This window comes from Columba livia, chromosome Z (assembly GCF_036013475.1).
Source record: "Columba livia isolate bColLiv1 breed racing homer chromosome Z, bColLiv1.pat.W.v2, whole genome shotgun sequence".
NCBI classification, from domain to species: domain Eukaryota; kingdom Metazoa; phylum Chordata; class Aves; order Columbiformes; family Columbidae; genus Columba; species Columba livia.
Window position 1 is genome coordinate 32,900,518 of NC_088642.1, and position 22,862 is coordinate 32,923,379.

A 22,862-nucleotide genomic window follows, 5' to 3' on the forward strand; every position below is an offset into this window, starting at 1 on the left:
GGTGAATGTGTTTGGGAAGACAGATTCCCATTCTTCACATCTAGGATAATGTTATTTACTGACAAAGTAAAGACTGTTTGTTGAGGCATAAGTGCACTCAAAATTAATATAAACAAGACAAATAAATCTGTATATTAGCAATGTATTCTGTTTTATAAGTAAAAATGACGTGACGTTACAACAGGGGTAGGAATACCTTTCCAATTATCAGTGCTTTGCATGTTGTGGGAACTTCTCACTATTAAGCTGTTTTAATATTATCAGTCTTGCAAATATTTACTAATATTATTTGAATAAATACTATTTCAGAAGTTTTCACATTTTCAGGAATGACATCACCTATTAATAAATGACTTCAAGAACTTAAACTTTCATTAAGCCAACATAGTAAAACTGATAAAGCTTCAAAAAAACCTGATAAAAATTCGAAGTATGCAGATGTACAGATTTAACTTTCTGTAGAAGTCAAGTTTTACTGTAAATACCTGTGTCATTAAAAACAGACAACTACAGGAAAGCAAAACCACTACAAAAAAAGATTCCATAGTTCTTTTTCTGTTCCACCAGTCTAGCCAACAAAGCTTTTCCCGGCAACCTGACTGGATGACTTGATTCTATATCATCACAGACTGAAACCAGAGGTTTTATCCAGTAAAAATGAAGACATTTTCTCTCTAATTGCAGACAAATTAAGTGAATTATAATTTAAATACATTCTCCTGTGTCATTAGGGTTTAAGATTATATTATGTCCTAAAGTAATTATAGCCTTTTTCACTTATCAAATATCTAGATTCTGTATTACAAAGAGGAAGGAAAGCATAAAAGGGTTCTACAGTTGCTAATTTTCCTAAAATATATGCTAAGGAAAATTTCATGTGTTTTCCAAACACTTTGCATGCTTTGCTGATTGCATGAAATTTTCAAAAGCTTTAATGTTGTTTTAACTTGCCTTTTATTTTAATATTAACTTCTTAAAATAATCTTCCTTAAAATCGTTACTTTTCAGTTTTTTTGGATTAATAACAACTTTGGCAGTAATACTACAGAATGGACTAAGAAAAAACAGTAAAACTTCATTTTTATTTTAAAATAACAAAAATCAAAGAAGTCATAGACTAAATTATTACAACAGAACTTCACCCCAGAAAGTTGAAAGCTGTACAGCCATCTCACTTTAGATGAATATATGGCATGTGATTTTGATGGGAATTAACTATTACTAGCCTGTTAAAAAAAAGGCACTCCAAAATTACAGTTAATCATGGGGAATGCAAGAATGTATTTCAAGTGGAACTTGTCTAGCAATTGTTCTTTTAGTAAACTACACTGGTGTCAGGTTTTTGCTGGCACCAATTTTAAACATTACTAAACGTCTACAGTATTGCTGTCTCAGTTTAGATCCAAGTGAAATTCAGTGTGAACCTGTGAGTTTTCATCTACTAAGTTTCACACTACAAGATTTTGTAATTTTCTGGTTTTATAGTTCTCTGGAAAATCACAGTTATTAAAACACTTATCAAACAAAACTACACAATATTCCTATAAATACATATTTTTGTCCAAATGGTTACCTTCTTCTAGTTAAACATCTTTATTTTGCTATGCTGTACAAGTTCTCTTAAAAGTAGAGCATGCAGCTGAGGCAAAGACCACTTATCCATGGCATTTAAGAACATAATAAAACGAAAAAACAATTCCCTAAAACAAGAGTTAACATAACTAGCTTAAGATGCTGTACCCAGACTTTATTTGGCAAGTATAGGCTGCTCTTTTCTGCCACGTTTATAAACTAATTTAATATTTCAAGAGGTATGCAAGTTAAATGCCAGCAATTACATCAGTTCACTGAGATGAACACTGTGAACTTGGCACTTTATTTGGTCAATTAGATTAAATGAATTGCTTAATGTTGGAGGTACCCATCTGAATCAGTAGCCCCATCACATTCAGGAAGCAACAGTGACTGTTTTTCCCATAGAATAAAAAAAAAAAAATAAATGCAGAAGTAAGAAGGTATTATGAAAGTAAACTAGAATTACACACATTCAAAAGAAAAGTCACAAAAAAGGAAAAAACAAACTCTGGATTATTCCTTACAGCAAGCATGATTATGCCAAAATTATCCAAATATTCTTTTTTCTTCAAACTTCTTTTAGTTCTGAATGTCAGTGTTCACTTAGACCAGTACAATCTGTAATTTCACTCTGTACTGGCAATTTGTTCCATGCTGCTTTTCTAATATTAAAATAACAACCACATGCAATTTCAGGGTTAACATATTTCTAAGCAGTCCTGGGCTGGCTGGAACTGTCTTCGGTTTTGAATTACTATCCCTGGTATTCACAAACGCTGCCAGTAGTGCTGGTTGCCAGATGAACTGTTTTCATAAAAATTAAAGAAAAACAGTGTTACCTGACAGAAGGGGACGCTATGCACAACTAGCCACCTCGTTCTTAGTTTAGCTTCTTCTCCCAGCAGGAGCCTGAGCCAGCAAGATAATCAGTCACCAAAACAGCCAGGGAAAGGATGTGCTATATTCTCAAAACGTTCCCAATGAAGACAGCGACTGAAAAATGGGTGCAATTCAGCTATTCATCCCCACTCACTAGATTCTGGTTTGACATAGATATGGATACAGAAATGAATAATGAAGACAGAAGAACCTGGAGAGATGCAGAAAGAGGTAGAAGAGTGTGAATACACAGAGCTACATACACAGTCTGTCTGCTTCTAGAGGGCATAGAAGAGTTCAAAGATTAGATACAATGGAGAAAGAATTTCCTTTTTCCGTTCCCTTTCCCAGTGTGCACTACATCCAAGGAAAAGCACTCCTCCTGCAGCCTTTTCTTAAAGTACCATGGGGAAGAAAATGAATTACTTTTTGTCCTTTCCTAGAGATCTTGAAACTTGTGCACGACAAACCTCTTATCTCAGTTGCTCAAGGTAAGGGGTAAAGGCGGAAAGAAGACATCTGGTAATAAAGCACAAAAAATACAATTTTTTCAGTACCTGAAGATTTCAAAATTGGCTGCTAAAAGTTCCTAAGCAAAATATAGGCATACAAAGTGCAAAAGAACTACCCAGCACAAATATGTGAATTGTGTAAATCTCCAACATCAGTAGATCACCTTCTATCATTCTAATTTTGTTACATCTTTAGTAGATGCTATGCCATATCTCTGATCATCCTTTTCACTTCTCTTTATACTTTTAGTGGGTAGGTGGTTGTTTGTTTTTTTTTTTTTAAACACACCAAGAAGACTTATGATAAAACAATTGATTCAAATAGGAACATAGTGTCTTCTGTCTGAAGACAGCAATATCGGATTTTCATACAGGTATCTATGGTAACTTCAATATCCACCTCCTCACTGGTAAAAGTCTATTTTGATCCAATGAAAGTTAACTATTCAAAACGTAATTCTCACCACTACCCCATGAATTACTTTGTATTTATCATTACTGAATTTCTTTGGTCATTTCATTACTCAGCTAGTCAGTTTTGTAATATTATTTCACAGTGTTTTAGTGTTAGCATCTTCGCTATCCTGAAATTTTAGATCACCAAGCTCCATCATTCACACTCTTTTTCTGAATAATTTCCAGCACTGATCCCAGCAGAACTCCACTGTTAACTTTCCAACACTATGAAAGCTAACAATCTATTCCTTTCTTCCACTTACAGTGTATAACTCTGTGACCAAAAGAATTAATATCCATGAACAAATTTAAAACAAAACCAAAACAAACAAAAACCCCACAAAAACCCAGAATCTTTGGTGAAAGCTGGAATGGCTTTTTTGAAATTTAAAACAATATACAGCCTCAATCAGCAACATCCACTGTATGTATTTCAAAGACCTCCCACTGATTAGTGAGGCATAACTTTCGTCTCCTAAAGGTGTAATTATTCTGCCTCAACCTATTCACTCACATGTTCACTAAATCCATTATTTAATAAATGTGCCAATAAGTCTGTCCAGCACTGAAGTTATACTTATATTAGTATTACATTCCCAGAACAGACTTTACATACATATATATATATATATATATTTTTTTTTTTTTTGTAAGCAAGAGGCAATCATGGGGGAAACACTATTTTACACAAAAAAGCATCAGCTGGAGTAAGGAGTCATAGCAGCTGCAGTCACCATTCTGAATTCATTAGTTTCCAAGTGACTATCAAGATATTTACAGTAGGTCTCCAATTTATTTTTTCCTCCCTCTTTCAAACCCTCCAGTTAGAAGAAGAAAGAATAAAACCTTTACTACGTTATACAAAAAAAAAAAATTATTTTACAGCTGTGAAGAACAAAAGACCTAACATTTGGTTAAGGATTTTGAGACAGTGTAATTTTCATCTGCCATATTAACTACATTCACTGTTTACTGGAGGTATTTTTCTTAGCTTCTCCAGAATAAACTAAGTACAAAGACCATCTAGTATACAGCAAGAAATTAACTAGAACTGGCTCAGAGATCTCACAAGGACCATCTTACATGGTAACAATTAGTACACTTCAGCATGAGATGGCAAAACTGAAAAGGTATGCAGTGCTTACAGAAACAGTTTTTTCTATCTTAGGTTCAGACGAATTATAGAGAAGATTAGCAAAGACATCCAAGCTGATGCACTAAATTGAAATCAACAACAACAACAAAATATCCGTTTGGAATTCACATAAATATTTTCAAAATGAGCACAGAAACACGCTGACACTTCTGTCATTATTTTGAATAATAAATAACAACACTACGTGTTTTGATGTGCTGTCACTGCTCAGTTTAAAAAAAAATGGCATATGTGTTGCATTTTTTTTTTTTTTTTGGTGCTACTACAAAGGTTGCCTCTTTACTAAAATCAACTACAAAAGAACTGATAGAGAATTCAGAAAGGACATGGAGTCTCACTGGCAAGCCATATTTTTTAAAAAAAGTGAAAACAGATATTTTGCATCCCTACAAAAACAAAAAAAGGCTAGTAAAATCCTTACGCAAGACTCAAGAGGAAAAAGCTTCATCTGCAACCACATTTTTAAGACAGTTGACAAACTTTACTCAGAACCTACTTTAATATTTCCTTTTAGTTGTGTCAAATCCAACAAAAAGCTGTCTTTGTGATCTGTTTTCACTTTGTAACTAACAGTCTAGTACATTAAAAAAGGACATTATAACTGCTTTTATTTAAGTATCTTGTCAACTATGAAATCTTGAAAAATGAAGCTGGTGGTATTTTCATTGACTTTTACATTTAAGAAATGCAGCCCATCTTTTTATGCAATCCAAAGCAGTATTTGGTGTTTAAAAAAAAAAATCTTTGCTTCTGTTATCATAACAAAATAAAACAGTAGGAATGTCTGTCACTTGTTTTCTCATTCCAGAACAAAACTCTGAAACGAAATATTTCCTTCTAACTATTCTTTCATGCTTGGTATCTAAAAAACAAATTGCATCATATTCTGCAGCTTTCTCATGCTAAGATGATTAAGCTTCCTCAGTTAAGATATTTTGACCTTGCAGGAGGACCAAACAGGAGAATGACTTGGGAAAGCACTTACATTAAATATGAGGTTTCCCATTTTAGCATAAACATGAATGGAAGAAATGTATCGGTGGAAATAATATAAAATGCTATGTAGATTAAGAATAGAACTCAGTTGGTGGGTACACCAACCTGCCTATTTTAAGAATCATGTAGAGAAAGGTGCTAGGTAGGAATATCCTAGGGAAGTAGGTATACTGAGGAGACACAATCATGTAGTCTCCTGACAAGGCATTCCTCCCTCAATATTATTAATCAAGAATATCATGATCCAAGCCTCCGATATCATGAACACTGAGAAAGCCAAACCAACAAACATTCATTCAGCTTATCACTTCTTCTGCATACTTGTATTCCACCTCAGTTATGGAGAACAAAACATTTCTAATTTGATAAAAATGTTGTCAACATTCACTTCTAAGGGCAAGCACACGTACATATTGGTAGAAAGATGTAAGCTAACTTTCCACAAACTAAATTCTATTTAGAAGTAACATCCTTCTGCTGACACTGACCACAGTATTGAACTCTGTAGTATACCACTGGCCCCCACTTACGTGGTCTTCATGCTGCCATAAAAATCCTTTTTGCTCAGCACTCCAGAAAGTTTTGATCCACTTCACTTTCCCTTTATATAGTCCTTGCTTCTTCAGTTTTTCAATGAGCATGCCATGGGATAGGGTGTCACAAGCTTTACTGAAGCAGAAACAACCACTGTTCATGTAGCCCATCAAACTAGTCACCTCACCGTAGAAGGCTATGAGGTTAGTCAACTGTGATTTCCCCACTGTAACCCTGCTGACTACACTCAATCAGCTGCTTGCCCTTTATATTTTTATAAATGGTCTACAGGATTATGTGCTCCATTCATCCCCTCAGCCATTGAGGAAAGGCTGCCTGGCCTGCAGTACCCCAATTTACCTTCATACCTTTCCTGAAGATAGGAGTGAAATTTGCTTCTTCTCAGCTGTCAGGAATCTCCCTGCAATGTCCCCTCAGTTGGCTTTGCCAGGACCTTTTAAAAATGACTGACTGGTGACAATGGCCAGCTTCCTCATCAACTAAGGGTCCACTCCAGCAGGTCCCATGGACTTGTGTATGTCCACTTTGTTGAACTGTTCCCTAACCTGACCCTCCTCCTCCAAGGGTTGATCTTCCTTGATCTGGACTTTCCCACCAGTTCCAGGGATCCAGTACTCCTGGAGGCTCCTCTTACCTGCACTAAAGACTGCAATGGACAATGATTGATTACAGTGGCCTTTTGAATGTACTTCATCTGAAATCTCATGTCCACTCATCAGTGGGCTCACATTTTCCCTGGTCTTCCTTTGCCTGCTGAAATTCCTGCAGAATATTCCTCCTTTTTTGTTTCTTTTTCTTAGGATTCCAAATTCCACCAGCTTGGGGTCACTGTTAGCAACAGTGCCCTTGACCTTCATCTTGCTGACCAGTTCCTCCTTCTTTGTATATACCAGGTCTCGCAGAGCATCTTCTACCGTTGGCTTGTCAATCATCTATGCTAGAAAGTTGCTATCAGCATTCACCAAAAATCTCCTGGATTGCTTGACAGCTGCAGTTCATATCTCTGCAGCAGAGAGTGGGGCAATTCAAGTCTGCAAGAGGCTGTGGACACGAGGTTCCTTTAACTTGTCTGAAGAAGGCCTCACCTATGCCCCAGGGACACTCCACGTGGCCAACGGGTGGTGGTGGAGAAAGTTGGGCTGGGGTGGGGAGGCTCAAGCCAGCACTGGTGTCACTGCTGGCGGGGGACACTGTGTGCAATCACACTACCCTTCATGCACCCAGTACTTTCACCTTGAAAACTTAGCAGGGGCAGGCCCCAGAGACGCCCCTTTGCCTCTGCCCCTTTCACTTTTGGATTTTTCCCCACTCTCTCTTCCACTGTCCTCCTTCAAAGCCTCCTCACACACAATGTGGAAACTGGCCAGATGGGAGCTAATGGGTGTAGGGCCATCCGCCCACCTCCTTTTTTCATGCTGGCCCAGAGATTAGGAGATGCATCTTCCACCTCCTTGGGGTGGGGTGGGGGAGGTGTGAGGAGGTCTTTCTGCCCAGCCAAGCTGGTGCAGGGTCTTCTCTCGTCCCCTTTGAGGGGCTGGGGTGAGTCCCTGGTCTGGATGGAGCACGAGGTGTCCTGGGTGTAATGGGAGGTGAGGGCAGGAGGAGGCAGGCAGGACACTGATGGCAGAGCTCCAGCACTGTGGGTGCTGGTGGGGAGCACGGGGGAAATCAGATACTAACCATGGCCGGGCCTTGTGGGTACACGGCACCCCAAGAGAGGAGACTGCTATGGTGCTTTGAACTGCATCGCAGGGCGTGCACCCAGTGTCATGGGCAGCCTTTGCCTGCTGGGAGCTGTGTAACATTGAAAAGTTGTCCGCTGCAGATGAGATCAGGTGGGTGATCTGGAAGGAGGGTCTCCACCTTTGTATCAGAAATAGTGTGGCCGGCACTAGTAAGGAAGTGATCACTCCCCATACTCAGAACTAGTGAGGCCTCAACTCACATCCCATGTTCAGTTTTGGGTCCCTCAGTACACAAAAGACACTAAGGTGCTGGAGAGAGTTCAGAGAAAAGGCAATGAAGCTGGTCAGGAGCCTGGAGCACAAGTCTGATGAGAAGTGGCTGAGGGAACTGGGGCCACCTAGCCTGGAGAAAAGGAGGCTGAGGGGAGACCTTATCACTGTCTGCAATTACCTGAAAGGAGGTTGTAGTGAGGTGAATTTCCATCCCTTCTCCCAAATAACAAGTGATAGGCAAGAGTAAATGACATCAGGTTGCAGCAAAGGTGGTTTAGATTGGATATTAGGAAAAGTTTCTTCATGGAAAAGGTTGTCAGGCATTGGAACAAGTTGCCCAAGGAAATGGTTGAGTCACCATCCCTGAAGATGTCTAGAAGTCAAGTAAATGTGGTACTTAGGGACACAGTTTAGAGGTGGGCTCAGTAGTGTTAGGTTTCCAGTTGACTTGATGATCCTACAGGGCTTTTCCAATCTCAAAGATTATGATTCTGTTATCTGTTTCTGATCATTCCATGTGTGTCACATTGTTACAATAATGTTGCCTATGTTGGTCTGTCTGGTAATGCTGACCCTTATGCTCTTATCTGGTTTATTATCCGTCCCAATTCCTGATGCCCTCTCACATAAAGGGCAAATTTGCCATCATTGTCTTCCTAGCCCTAGTTTGGGTATATGATTATAGAGTATTATGTCACAGATTTTGCTAAAGTCAAGGTATATGACATACACTGCTTCTTTGTTGTCCATACAGTGATCTCATCACAGACCATTATCAGGTCAGTTAGGCACAAGTCACCCTCGGTAAATCCATGTTGGCTACTAACAGTCATTTTACTGTCCTTCCTGTTCCTGGAATTAGCTTCCAGAAAGACTCGCATCCACAGCCTTCTAAGAGACTAAGTTGAGACTGACCAGGCTGTATTTCTTCAGATCTTCCTTCTTCAAGTTAACCACAATGTTTGCCACTTTCCAAATATCAGTAACCTTTTCCAATTATTATGACCTTTTAACACCCATGAAAGCAGCCTCATCATTACATCAGTCAGCTCCTTCTGCATTCCACAGTTCAACACATCTGGGCCCCTGGACTTGTATATGCTCAAGTGACTTATGCATTCCTTAATGGCATAATTTTCTGCTGTGGATAACACTTCAGTCCCCCAGACTCTGGTTGCAGGTTCTGGAAGCTAAGAAGCCAAAGGGCAGAACTGACCAGTAAAAAGCAAGATGGGAAAAAAAAAGAAAGCACTGAATACCTCACCCTTTTCCATATCGTGTGACTGAGCAGTGGACCCTTTATTTTCCTTTAGCTCACTGTCACAGAGGCACCCCAAGGTTAGTTTAAGGGACAAGAGGGTAAACTGGTGAGAAACAGGGTTGTAGCACTCCAAAAGTGACTTAAATACAGGTTCGGATATCAGTTGAGGAAAATTATTAAGGGGCAGCAACTAATACAACAGGAGGTCCACAGTGTCCATACACATGGCTACACCAAAAATAATGCCGGAGCCAACCCTGAGTCTGGGAAGAGTACACATTTGCCTGATACGGTGTGGGATTATTTTAAAGAGATACACGTAATCGTATTGAGTACGGGAAGTGTACACTTGCGATACTGCGAGGGTAAATTTATAGTACACCCACAATCCAGCGAGGAGAGATAGATATGCAAATGTACATGGAATATTACACGTGCTTATTGGAAGCACGGGAGGAAAATATACTCGCGATTCTGCAAGGATTAACTTATACACGTGCTCGTGTTGAGCACGGAAAATACACGTGTAAATGTGCATGGAAAGTATAAATACACTCGCAATCCTGCAAGGGTTAATTTTACTTACACACGTGGTGGCAAGGCAAGTGGATTCTCAGATCCAGGGAAGTTGGGGCCGTGGCTCCTGCCGGTGCAGCAGCGGCTAAGCTCGTAACTCCAAGAGATAGTGCGTTAAACGGCACATCTCGACGAGAGTCCTGTTTTTTATTGGCTGATCAGATCTGACTGTGGGCATTCCAGAAGCTTCTTTGTACCCCCACCCTGGCTGCGGGGTGCCCCTGAAGCCTCCAAACATCCCCCACACTAGCCTTTGGCGCCCAGCGGCTCCCTGGCGGCTCGGCACTCCCTTCTCCTAACTGTCCTGGCCAGGGTGTTCTGGGGCCAAACAAAAGAAGCTGTTAGCCTCAAACAGCAGAGAGAGGAGGAGTTGTGTCTACTCCTTCCATATCGAAGGAGGGAGGGGGAGAGAGGGGGATTGCATTCTGCCACACTCACTCCCAGTGTACTTATAGAAGCGATTCCTGCAGACCTTCACATTCCCCACTAGTTGGAAATCCATCTGAGTTTTCTATGTTTTAACACTGTGTGCATTCAGGTAGTGTCTCTACATTCCTCCCAGGTAGTCTGTTCTTGCTTCCACCTTTGGTGGACCTCCTTTTCTCATTTGGGCTCAGGAACACACTGTTTATCCATGCCATCTTCTTCTGTGTTACATTAGGTGCTCTTTACATTGTGTTTTCTACTTGGAAGAGCTTTCTACTTCAGCCCTGACATAATCTGAGATGTGGATTAAGGGAATTTACAGAGTTTTTATGACAAAAATCATCTGCCTTACTAGGGCATACAGTACCTAGAAGAGCCATGTAATACCATTGAAAAAGTAGAACGTGCCATTGAGAATGCAAGCAATGAAATTCAGTGTTTTTTAAAAGAGACTGACTTCCTGCACGTTCTCCTGAGTAACGCACACACAGATCTATCCACCACTCAAAGCACCAAGTTTCCTGCACTATTGCAGAGAAATGCATCATGCATCAATAAAAAGTCAAACACTTCCCACAGCAAGAATCTGCACTGCTTTGTTGAAGGAGGGCTGAATGACTTCAAGTTCTACCCCTTCTTCCTTCCCTGAAACGGTCTGAAAGTGGCACCTGACCTACACCATCGTGAGAGCTGGACCACCCCTGACTTTGTCTTTGGTTGAGAAGCATCAAGGACCCTTCCTAAGCTGATTACACTACAGTTTAAGAGCTTCCCCATTACTTGTTCAAAGACCTTCAAAGGTTAAACATGCTATCGGTAATATGGAGGTCTGCTATCTATCATGGAAGAAAATATGTAAGACTGTTGTTGGAAACATACACTAAGAGTCAGAAAAAGCAAAACTGCAAAAAGTGCATTAGTCCTCACTCTTACTTAAGGTAATTCTACAGTGAGATGTTAACTGAAACTGAGGGTACAAAAGATGAAAGCATTAACCAAAAAAGGAACCACCACTGTTAGAAGAAAATGATAAAGGCTTTTTGAAAAAATTCCATGGAAAAGGACCATACTAAAAGAAAGATCTATCACACTCCTTAGGCTGACCTACTCTAAAATCATAAGTTTCCCAGTCCTGAGAAAATAAGTTCTCACTGATATCAGTATTACTTTCATGAAATGGGATGATTTTTGTTCCAAGGGCAAAGACTGTAAAAACATCCTTCAGACTGAAGCTCTACCTTTACAAAAGGATTTGGCTTTTAAAAGCTTGACAGTAATACTGGAGTTCATACTTCTGCTCATATCTTGCTAAACTATAAAGTTGAGAGAAAATAGAGTAAAGAATTATTTTTTCTGATCTCTCTTGTACTAAAGTCATTATTCTTCAATAAATACTGTGTTTTTAGTGCAACTATTTTTCCAGTGATTATTTTCAGGACAGAGAAAGTATCTTTCCAAGCCATGTAACAATGGTTGTAAGCAACTGCTGCTCATTCTCAACAACTGGAAGACATTTTCACTTCAAGCACTGTAAAAAGGCTTCCTTCTGTATCTCATTAATGTGCATCCTCCAAACACGACATTCCTATAGCAACACCTGTCATAATAACAAGGTTTTCGTTGTAAGGTAAAAGCAAAAACTACTCCTAAATACACAGTAAAGCAACTACATAAAGTTGTATTAAGACTTACTTTCTGCTAAGAAATTTAGACAATTCAAGATAAGCTATAAGTTGCTAAGAAATTACTAGACAACCATTTATTTTTTTCCTGTAAATAAACTTTAAAAAAATCATAGCTTCTTAAATAGGTTAGAAAGTACTCTACAATGGGTAATTCATTTATTTTGACAGTATCATCAAGCTTGATAAACCCGTAAAAGAAGAAAATTCTATGAGTATACAAAAATTTATGTTTTTAAAAAAAGTAACAACATAGTGGAAGGACTAAAAGGGTCATATTTTTTTTTTTTCCTTTCATCTTTCATTAGTCGTTAAATAAATATTTTATACAGTTTTGGTGAAACAAAAATCTGATGAACTCAAAAGCAGTGTACTATTCCAACAGCTTGGAGAATTCCTGCAAATAATCAATCCAGTTCCTGCATCCACGTAATTGGAATTTTTAACTGCTCTTATTTCCCACAGTGTTTACTTCTGATTGTTGTGTTTGAGACACTATCAATTGTATTTGTCAATTAAGTTAATTTTAATCTCCAGTTTTACCAATGAAAACATCAAGAACACACCATACAGGCTATCTGCAAAATAACAAAAAGCTTAATACAGCCCATCAACAACCCTTCTCAGGTTTTCGATATATGCAGAACTCTGCGTGTGCAAGTGTCTACAGGATATAAAAAAGTAGACACAGACACAGTATTTAACTTGAAAGCTGAGCATCTAATTATGTCCTACTCCTTGGAAACAGTATATTTACGGTGAAATTTACAGTGCCTGTTTAGAGTCTACCTGAAGACAGTAAAAGAGTATCCTCACAAGTTAGTGACAAGACCAGTGTTATCAAATAATAGCAAGCATTTTCTCCTTCCTGTAATATCAGATAGTAATTAGTAAAGATACACTCTAGAAAGAGAAGTTAAGATCTTGTAACTGAAAGCCTACATTTGTGTTATTCAGAAGGACAGCAGCTCTTGTAAGTCCTGCTGAGCTGCAGGCAGCCAGCCCCTTAACAACAGATGCACAGTCAGACAACTGATTTGTTGTTGTTGTTATTACAGTCTGGATGAAAGAAAACAGTTGTTCCATGAAGTGGCTGCAGCCATACTGAAACACAGTGCTGACCAAGCAACAGACTCCCAAAGTAAATGAGCTAATACAAAAGGCTTGTGGGTTTAGAGGCAGCTGAATGCAGAAATGTAGTTCTGAAGATGGCGAGGAATTCTTCCTTACTGAGATTTCAAGCCCCCAGATTTTTTTTCCGAGTAAAAGAAACTTAAGCCATGGAAATAAAAACGGCAGTAAAACAGACAACTGTGGCAGTCCCAGAATTTCAGTTCTTTCTAATCTTGAAACAAGTTCCCTGTGAAGTGGAATCCCCTTATGCCTGAGGTCATCAGGATATATGAAGTCCTTCCCAAAAAACCTGTTAACACCAGCAGTCCCCAGAAGGCTTTTATTTTATGGACACGTGATTGCAGAAAGGTGGTCTGGGTCTGTTCTCGACTGACGGAATAAAAATGAATATCTAGAAAGAGGTGTGCTGTCTTTGGCAACTGTGAAAAACTTGGAAAAAATTCTACTATTTTCATTTCTTCCAAATTTGTATTTTCTTCAAGCTATATCAACCCTTCATGTTTTGTCCAACAAATAAAGAATGTTTAGAAGTTTTAAGTAGCCATCTCAACAAATCTTTTAATCTGAAACTAAACAAGCTGTCAGACTTTGGTGTAACATGCAGTTTCTAGTTCCCAGCCACTTCGGCTGGTGTAAATATTTTTGGGTTTTGTTGTCTTTTTAAACGAACTCTTTGCAGCTTGGTATACTTCTCAAGCCTAAATATTCAGTAAAGGAGAAGGCAGACGTTTCTTCTCACATAACACACTTAAGTAGAGGTTTATGGACTACTTCTGCATGTTATATGGAAAATGACCAATTCCTATATTCTGCACACAGTCTATCAGTTCTGAAAGGATGTGCACCTCCTCTGACAAGTGTTTGCAGATCTACACACTGAAACTGCTAGGAAAGTCCGGATAATACAAGCCTGCTCTAAGGTGCAACTTGGTAGACTGCTTTCCAATTTACCTTATTGACAATTTCTACTCTGTCCATTCTTTCCTAAAAATTCAAAAATATCCATTTAGGTTATGCAAAGAGTTCTTTATGAAACCCTATGATGAAAAACTTCAGACAAAAGGTTGCTGGGAGTGCTGTTTCACCAACATAAAGTCTCTGACTATCTCAGATAATATCAGTGATTTCTGTGAAAGTTGTCTTGTTGCTGTTCCATGCTAAATGAGGAATATTTCTACACCAACTCTAAAAAGCTCTTAGTCTAGAAATCAACAGTATGGAAAAATATGTAAACAACTAGTGTCTTTTAGGCTGTGATTCATAAGAAACAGGAAATTTTATTTTGTCTAAGAAACAAATATCCTGTAAAGCTAGTAAGTGTCTATTTATTCATTTTTAAAGACTAAAAAATTTCAAGAGAACAAACCTTTTTGCTATAAAAAATTTATTAATATAAAGGTGCACTTTTTCTAACAATAAAGACCATTTACAGCACCATTTGAGATAACTGAACACATTTACTAGCTATCTGCCTAAGAAGTGTCAGAGCTTTTCCTCTTTCTCAGCTGCCCACTCTGAAGACTCCTTTCTCTATAGAAAAGTATTTCAAAGCAAAATTTGTTTGCCTTTAGCTCTCCAGATTACAAATTTACTCTCCCTTGACATACGCTCTTAAAATTAACACTTACAAGTCCTGCACTCATTACACCAACTGAAGAAACAGCCTGAATGTACTTGGCCAGTATAGCCTGAGTACAGGCAGCCTTTAAGATGTCTGCATCAGTCAATCCTGAGAGGAAAAGCACAATGTGGACAAAGCAAACAGCTCAAGAAGTCATGTGCAGAATGGGTTTTGCAGTGAAACCCTCTCAGGAGGGCTCACAGAAGCCCTGTAAAACATGGGGCATCGGATGTATCACATCTCATCACTTGATGTATTTCCTCTTAAAAACTGAGAGATGTTTCCAGAATCCTCATCATGCTCCAACAGGCACATAAATGTGTCATCAAAAATTAAAAAAACCCGAACAACAACAAACAACAAAAACAAAAAAAAAAAATCCCCAAAACCACTAAACAAAACAAACAAAAAAACACACCAAAAACCAAACAAAAAACCACAATCACAAGACCAAGCTTAAGACTGATGGCAAGCCAGGAAAGCAGAATGCTTACGACCAGTGCTTTACCATTCAGTACACCACTGCCCATGTCCTTTTCCACTTCACTGATTTGTGAGGACCCTTGTTTTGTAAGCACAGTGCTAAAAATTCCTGATTCCACCTGAGGAATCTCACACAAAGCACATCTATCTAAAAGGGTCAATGAAGCCTTTCCAGTACCCAGTTTTTCTGAAGACTAAGGTCTGCACAAGGATCAGGAAAGAAACCAAGACAGAAATGCTAACAAAACCCCCCACAAATAAATAAACACAAAAAACCAAACCTGCAAAGTAGTGGTGATTTAATCACAACAGTCATCAATGGAAAACAAACAGAAGAGATATATGTGAAAACCATTTTCTTGGCCTACACAGGACTCTAGTGCTCAAGCCTTATGACTGGAATTTGTACCTCATTTCAACACACAAGATTTGAAGCAATATTGGCTAAAATTGGGATACTACTAGCACAAAACACTATCAAGTTCCAAAATTTCTGAAGCATTTGCTGATATGTCATAACATATAAAAGCTATATCAATTGACAGCAAGGCTGAAGATAACAACAGGTCTGACTGAAGCGTTACCATTCCCTTGCAGCTAAAACTTCAAACTACCCCAGAACTTTGAAGTTGAAAGTAAAATACAAGTTGCATCATACTTGAAACTAAGAGGCCTGACAAGGAGGATACTACATTGTCAGGGACAAAAAATGGCTTCTATAATGCTGAGCAGCATGAGAACTTCAGCTTCCATGCTTTAAGTGTTACAGTAAAAACTACAAGCATCACACATTTCTAAACAAATTCGAGTTTAGCCTGGCAAGTATAAGACTCAAGTTGTCTAACACCTTGACAGATGCAGCAAACAAACATGGAAATATACAAATATCCATAATTTTCCATCTGTGCTAATGACCAAGCTGACTCTGGAAATATTTCAGTTAAGTTTCAGTAATTCAGTTCCAGAAAAGAGACAAAGCTTTTTGCTACTGAAATTAATGACCTCTAATATTGAAATAACTAAACATAGTGTTACCTTCATGGCATGGATTTCTTCTATTAATCTCTCAACTCGTTTTTGGTTCTTTAATTTCAAGTCTTCTGAACCCCTGCAAATAAAGTCTGTCATCATTAAAAAAAAACTAAACTCTGTTAATTTTATTTCCCCACGTACTAAGTAGCAAAATAAAAATATCACAGAAGCAAGCATGAACACATTCACTTGTTTCTAAATGGACATTTTAGAAAAGAATTGAACATAATCTAATGCTTTCACTGATCTGAACAGAGGAAAACACACTGGGGATTTACTAAAATAATAAGAAAGACAAATGTTGCTTTACTAGAAAACAGTAACTACAATCCCTATTTATGATACGTAGGAGACACTGATATCTCAAATATAACTACATTTTAAGATCTGTAATATTTATAAAAGATCATTTGGTTTGCTTCTAATTTTGCACAATTTCCTAAAATTGTGGGAGAAGAGCACATTCAACTTACTCTTTGAACACAGTAACAGATGTATCTTATACAGTCTCCAATAAGACATGTCATAAGTTACTTTGGGCCAATTATCTTTAAGAACATAATATACAAAATGTTGTTTTAACTATTTACTTAAGCATTAATCAATACTAATCAATAAAAATCGAGTACAATCTGCGTACCTATGGAAGCTAAACAGTATTTTTTGCTATAGAACCATGCAGACAATTGCAGTGAGAAAATGCTGCACAACTTAGCAGCAGAATAACATAAAAAAATCAAGTCTAACACTTTTAAAAGTACTGTAAAAGGTTCTGTGATTTGCATTAGCTTCCAATATACTGTATCAGCTTAAAAATGTTATTGCAATTCTGCTTTATGAAACTGCTTTTTCTATAGTATCGTTAGTTTATCTAAAGTAATGTAAAAATAAGATAAATAGAACTTATGCATCATAGACCCTGAAACTTTAATATATGTTTCTCCCACTTGTGTGGTTTTGGGAAAACAATTAAGATACTGTCTCATTTATAAATACAAAAACAAGAACACTGATACTTAAAACTGACTTTTTCAACTTTAGTTTCGCAATGTGTCTGGTTAGTCTGCGGATAGTCAGGACTCTGGCCTTCTTCACGTCTTTTCTCATCTTCACAACCTGTCAGAAAGATAGGAGACATTATAAAGCTTGTTTTCCCTGATTAGTTTCCATGTAGAATATATTAATTACATTGATTTAAATTTTAGAAATTAATTCAACAAAACGAACAATTTTTGAAAACAGAGTGCAGTTCCCTGCTAACCAAATCCCAGTTCAAAATAATTCAGATTTCATTTAAAATCAAACTGCTTCCATAAACATTAGAGGAAGAACAACCAACCATCTGAAATTTGTCTGAGCTCTCAACAGAAGACAAGACTTTCCTAACCAGCCATATTTTACTATTATTCTTTGAGGCAGACTGAGCTACAGACTTGAAGAGACTCACGTTTTTCCTTTACTTTGTCCCAATAAAACAGCATCAGTACTTTTCCATTAGTACATAATATGTAAAAGCATTTCAGCGTGAAACATTCTGAAAGAATAAGGAAAGACTCCCAAACTAAACATTATTTATTATAGAACAGAACCTGAAATATTAAAATATTTTTATATATTTGTATTGATTTTTGTAGAAAATAAAATGAAGGTGACTTCCAACACACTACAGTGTGTTTCAACTCCCTATCCTACTCAGTACTCTGCTCCCAAAATGTGTTTCAAAATAGACAGTATTAAAGAAAACCTGACAAGGATGCTTTTGTCTTATTTTTTGCCCCAAAATAAAAGAAACACAGTTGTAATTTTATTAGACAGATGGTACAAACAGACAAAACTTTGGAACTTTTTGCTATTAAATGCCATAATGGGAAACATTAGGCCTAGATATTGCCTTGTTAGTGATGCACATTTTGGAGATAAGGGAGTTGATAGTGACCTTATTTTTTACAACTCAAAACCCACTTATTTATTCAGATATGTCTTAACCATCACTGTTAAGATTTTGTATTTGACAGTTAAACTTAGAAGACACAAAATATTAAAACAACAGAAATCAATCTTCTTGTCAAAATGCCAAATTTACCTTAAAATTATCTAGTGTTTCAAAATAGGTTGGTACCTCTTCCTCAAGGAAATTCTTTACCTCAGATTTCTCAGAGATAACATAAAAATGATTGCTTCATGGTGTTTGCACCGTCAAGTCAGTTCCATCAGGAATATTAGTACTGCATCAAGCTTGACCAAAAAAGAGAAGCAACAAGTCTACAAAGCTCACAGAGTAACATTTTGCACCTACAATGGGAAGCCTGGCTGGTATATATGCCCTGTGCCGCAACCATAAAGGTGAAACTATATTTATTAAAAAACACCATACAAACGAAACCAAAACACAACACACAAAACACAACAAAAAACCCCCACATATTTTGCACACTTGGTTAGGCTTGTACTTAGGTTACCGACAAAAGTAAGTGGTGACGGCTTGAACTGTATTCAGTAATGGTTCTGCTGAAGGCTCAATCAGTCAGATAAGAACAATTTCTGGAGAGACATACATGCTGATTGCCAGCCCCATGCTTGCGGGGCAGAGTAGAGCAGAACGTGCCCCAAACAGGGAGAGGGTAACTATACTAGGGCAGCATTACTGGCACTTGCGCAGAGAAAAGGGAAAAGGCAAAGAAGGCTTTTGAGACACAAACAACTGACTTAAAATTTGTCTCCTGTTCTAAAAGTTGTACTGCAAAGGTCAGTACTTACCTCGGTTACCCGAGTGAAAGTAACTGTGCACACAGGTCTACCTGCAAGCATTTCTACTTCAGTTAACAGTAGAAATGATGTGCCAAAAAGCACCTGCGCCAAGTCTCTGCTACACAGAAGCACTGCTCAAGTCTCCATGAGCTAAGGAAGAAATCCTTACCATTATGATTTGCCATGTGGCATGTTAACATTTAGTTTTATAAAATACTGAATGGAATTATCACAGCTCCCTACATTACATCATCTTCTAAATGGAAGAAAGAAAACAAAGCATCTTCTGGTTTAATATCTGTTGGATGTACATTCAATGAGCTGGGCATTTCAGATGCAAACTGTGTATGCTTTCTTAGAATGTGAAGGGGGTGATTTTTTTTTTTTTAAATAACTATTAAAAACATCCACAAGCTACAAACACATTCAAATTTAAATAACTCATACTTTACATACTAGTTACCGTGAATCAAAACACAAAGTATATTTAACCTCTCTCAAAAAGTATTTTGTAACTTATTTCTTAATAGAAATATTGATGCAGACACACTAAGTTTCTGGGGCCTACAAGAGCCAAAAACCAGCCTCCCCCTCTGCCAGCCCATGAAGGCTACATAGACATATGACAGCAGGAATGCAGGAAGATATTCCCTCTTTGGCAGACTAGAAGAATCAATTTATGTAATCCACAGTCACTTCTTTCACACGGGACAGTACGCATCAACTGTGTTCTTGGAAATACAAAGTTTTCAAGAAAGCAGCCAGCTCTTTGGGACAGAAATCAAAAAAGTTTTGCTTTAAATTTACAGCGTGCCTGAAAGAATGGGGCTTAGACCACCAGGGTGGTTCCTAGGACTCACTGAACTGTTCGCCTCTCTTCTTAACAGAGATAGGCAACTTCCTCTTGAGTAAATAAAATACCAAGAAAACTCCTACCAAAACCAGTAGTAGATTTTGAAAAATAATAACAAACATTTACACATAATAAGTAAGATATTTTTAATAAATACACTAGAAAAGACAAAAAGAGAAAATTTTACTGCAGAAAAGCTGCAGTAAAATTCAGGGTCAGGCAATAAGGATTTTTAATCTACTTAGAGATGGCAGTAAACACAATAGAATAATTATGACCACAGGCACATCTAAAAGCAAACAATTTCTTCTACCAACAGGAACAAATTCTAGGACTCCTGGAAATACAGGATGTGCGCAATTTTAAGTGGAATTGACCACTGCTTGCTTTGTTGAAGACTTTTGTTTTTCTGCAGGAAAACATTATCTACAAGACAAGACTTTACTATTTATTCATACTAGCAAATATCTGTATTTATTCGTGATTAATACTATTAAGTCATTAAGAAAAGGTAATCGATAATAGATATAATTATTAAATAATCAATCTAAAATAAATTATAGGGGAAATGAACCTACTTTTAAAAACAAGCCTGTGTAGTAATACCTACTAGCCTGAAAGCATGTCATGATGTTTCAAAAGCTATGGTTCGGAATAAAAATCGCATCCATTCTGCACTGTGCTTTCCACAGTACATTATAAGTAGTTATATTACTACAAATCCTGAACAAAGATGAAACCCAAAAAGGTTTCATGGCTGCAGGTATTCCACAATGAGAGGCTTCCACCACCCCAGCAGCCTGCAACCTACAGTAGGCTTTGCCACAAACCATGATCTCTACCAACTGGCTGCACACAAGCCATTTCAAGCCACAGGCAGACAGTGGCTGCTGCTGTTTCAAGAGAGAAAGAGTAAGGTATGAGATCAGCAGATTAGTTGCCAGACAAGAACCAGAAACCCCGTCCTGCAATTTACCTTTACGCATAGAGTGCACATTGCTGAGGGGGATTACAACAGGAATTGCTGACTTCAGCACAACCTATGCCTTCCCGTACTCACTGCTAGTAGCAGCAGTATCTGGCAACAAAAAGAGCCCTGATTTGGATGGATGGGTACACTTGTCATTGGTACAAATGAACAAGAGGGTATGTGTCAAACCAAGAGGGTGATTTCCAGCAAATAATGCATCTAACAAGTGTGTGTTTAAAAGCCCCACAATAACTATATTTAACCCTGAATTTATAGCTGAGGAAGTGAGAAACCAACAGCTTCAGCCGCTTTGCCATCTTAGTCCAGATTGCTCCTGCCTCTGAAGGGTGAATAACCCTTCCCACAGATTTGTCCTCTTGTGTGGTATTCCAGTCAAGCTTTCCCCAGTCCTCAGCCATGTCCAAGCCCTTCTGATGCCCAAAGAGGGGGAATAAAAAGAAAGATACTGATACATGACTGTTCTATCATAACTTTGATCTCTTAGTTTCCTTCTATTTTTTTTCTGCAAGACAATAGTTTGAATACTGAGGTTTCAGTTATAGTTACAAATTACCTAATTTCAACTAACAAAAGTCTTGTATGGGCTGAGTCAGTGCCTGAATCAGTGTTGGACTTACTGGAAAAGGCTTCTGATCACATATATTATCCCTTTTAAATTAATAGGTTATTGCATACAAGACAAAACCTGTAATAGAACAGAAAGTTATTTTAAGAGCCTCTCACACAATTAAGCTGTTGCAAAAAACATTCTATGAAAATTTTCAAGTTTCTTGAAGAGAAGCATATGGTATTTTTAGATGAAAGAAAGAAAGAAAGAAAAAATACCTGGTTTAGGTTCCAAAAAACATAAATCATTATGGAAAGGTCCTCATATTGGTGATGGCAAAAAAAACACACCAAGCAATGTGGACAAAATGACAGTAATGTGCATTAGACTCAAATTCACATGACCAGTCAAAGGTATTTGCCTACATATTTTTAAGACAACAGCAGCAAACTTCTCAAAGGAACACTACACTAGAATAAAATGTTATACTTGGCCACTTCTGAAACTTGTTTTGATGTCTGCACAGGCAACATGCCTCCAAACTAAGCTAGTGTTCAGCCAATAAGAAAAAAATACAGGAAAGTGTGACTAAAGATTTATATCAAGAAAGGTACATGTCTTCTCTGAATTGCAGTATCAACTATACATGACCAAAAAAAAAAAAAAAAAAAAAAACAAACCCCAAAACCAAACCATTATTCAAAAATTATTAATCTGGTGGATTAAGAGAAAAAAAAAAAGCAATAATGTATTTTTGCCCATGACTTGTTTAATATATTCTATTCAAAAACATTGAAATACTAGCAGACCTATGTAGGTTTACAACATGGAAAGTATTTATTTCATGTTACTGTGTACAAAAGCTAGTAATGTACATGAAAATACCTGAAAGACCCAGAATATCTTAAATTCTTCTGAAGTCAAAGTTAATAAAACTTTACTTATGCAGTAAGCCCTGGCTATCCAAAATGCACGAAAGCCAGTAAGCAGATGGCCATGACTTTTTCCTCTGAGTAGCCTGAAGTATATACAATTGTTCTGCTTGGGCTTCAGCCCATGAGGTGCTAAACATTTTGGTCCTGACTCAATAATGCACTTAAATTATTAAAAATCCTTAAATAACCAGCACCAGACAGACTGGAGTTTCTTCATCCATTTCTGCTTTATGCCAGCACACAGTCTAGTCCTAGTTCTTGTACAAGTAACCAGAAAAGACAAATAATTATGTTATCCTCAAGGAAGGACACTGCACCTAACCTCATCCAGTGAAAAAACTCAAGAGTTCTGAAATATCCATAATGTCACACACACCCACACCCCCATTAAACAGAGACCTCCTTCCTCTCCCCAACATGGTAAAGTCTCTCCTACATGAAGATCATCTTCAAGGTCTAAAAACAGTTGCAAAAAATTAATTTACA

At 37.7% G+C, this 22,862-nt stretch overlaps 1 protein-coding gene across 2 annotated transcripts in view; it reads right to left on the reverse strand.

Annotated features, from left to right (window-relative positions):
• The window catches only part of SRFBP1 (serum response factor binding protein 1), a 78,571-nt gene that overhangs the window by 36,332 nt on the left and 19,377 nt on the right, over positions 1–22,862 (reverse strand). For both annotated transcript variants that reach the window (XM_021292582.2, XM_005506225.3), the window contains exons 2-3: positions 17,330–17,418; positions 16,306–16,378 (exon numbers count right to left, since the gene is read on the reverse strand). In XM_021292582.2, the coding sequence (XP_021148257.1) occupies positions 16,306–16,378; positions 17,330–17,418 (162 nt within the window). The remainder of the gene's footprint in view (positions 1–16,305; positions 16,379–17,329; positions 17,419–22,862) is intronic.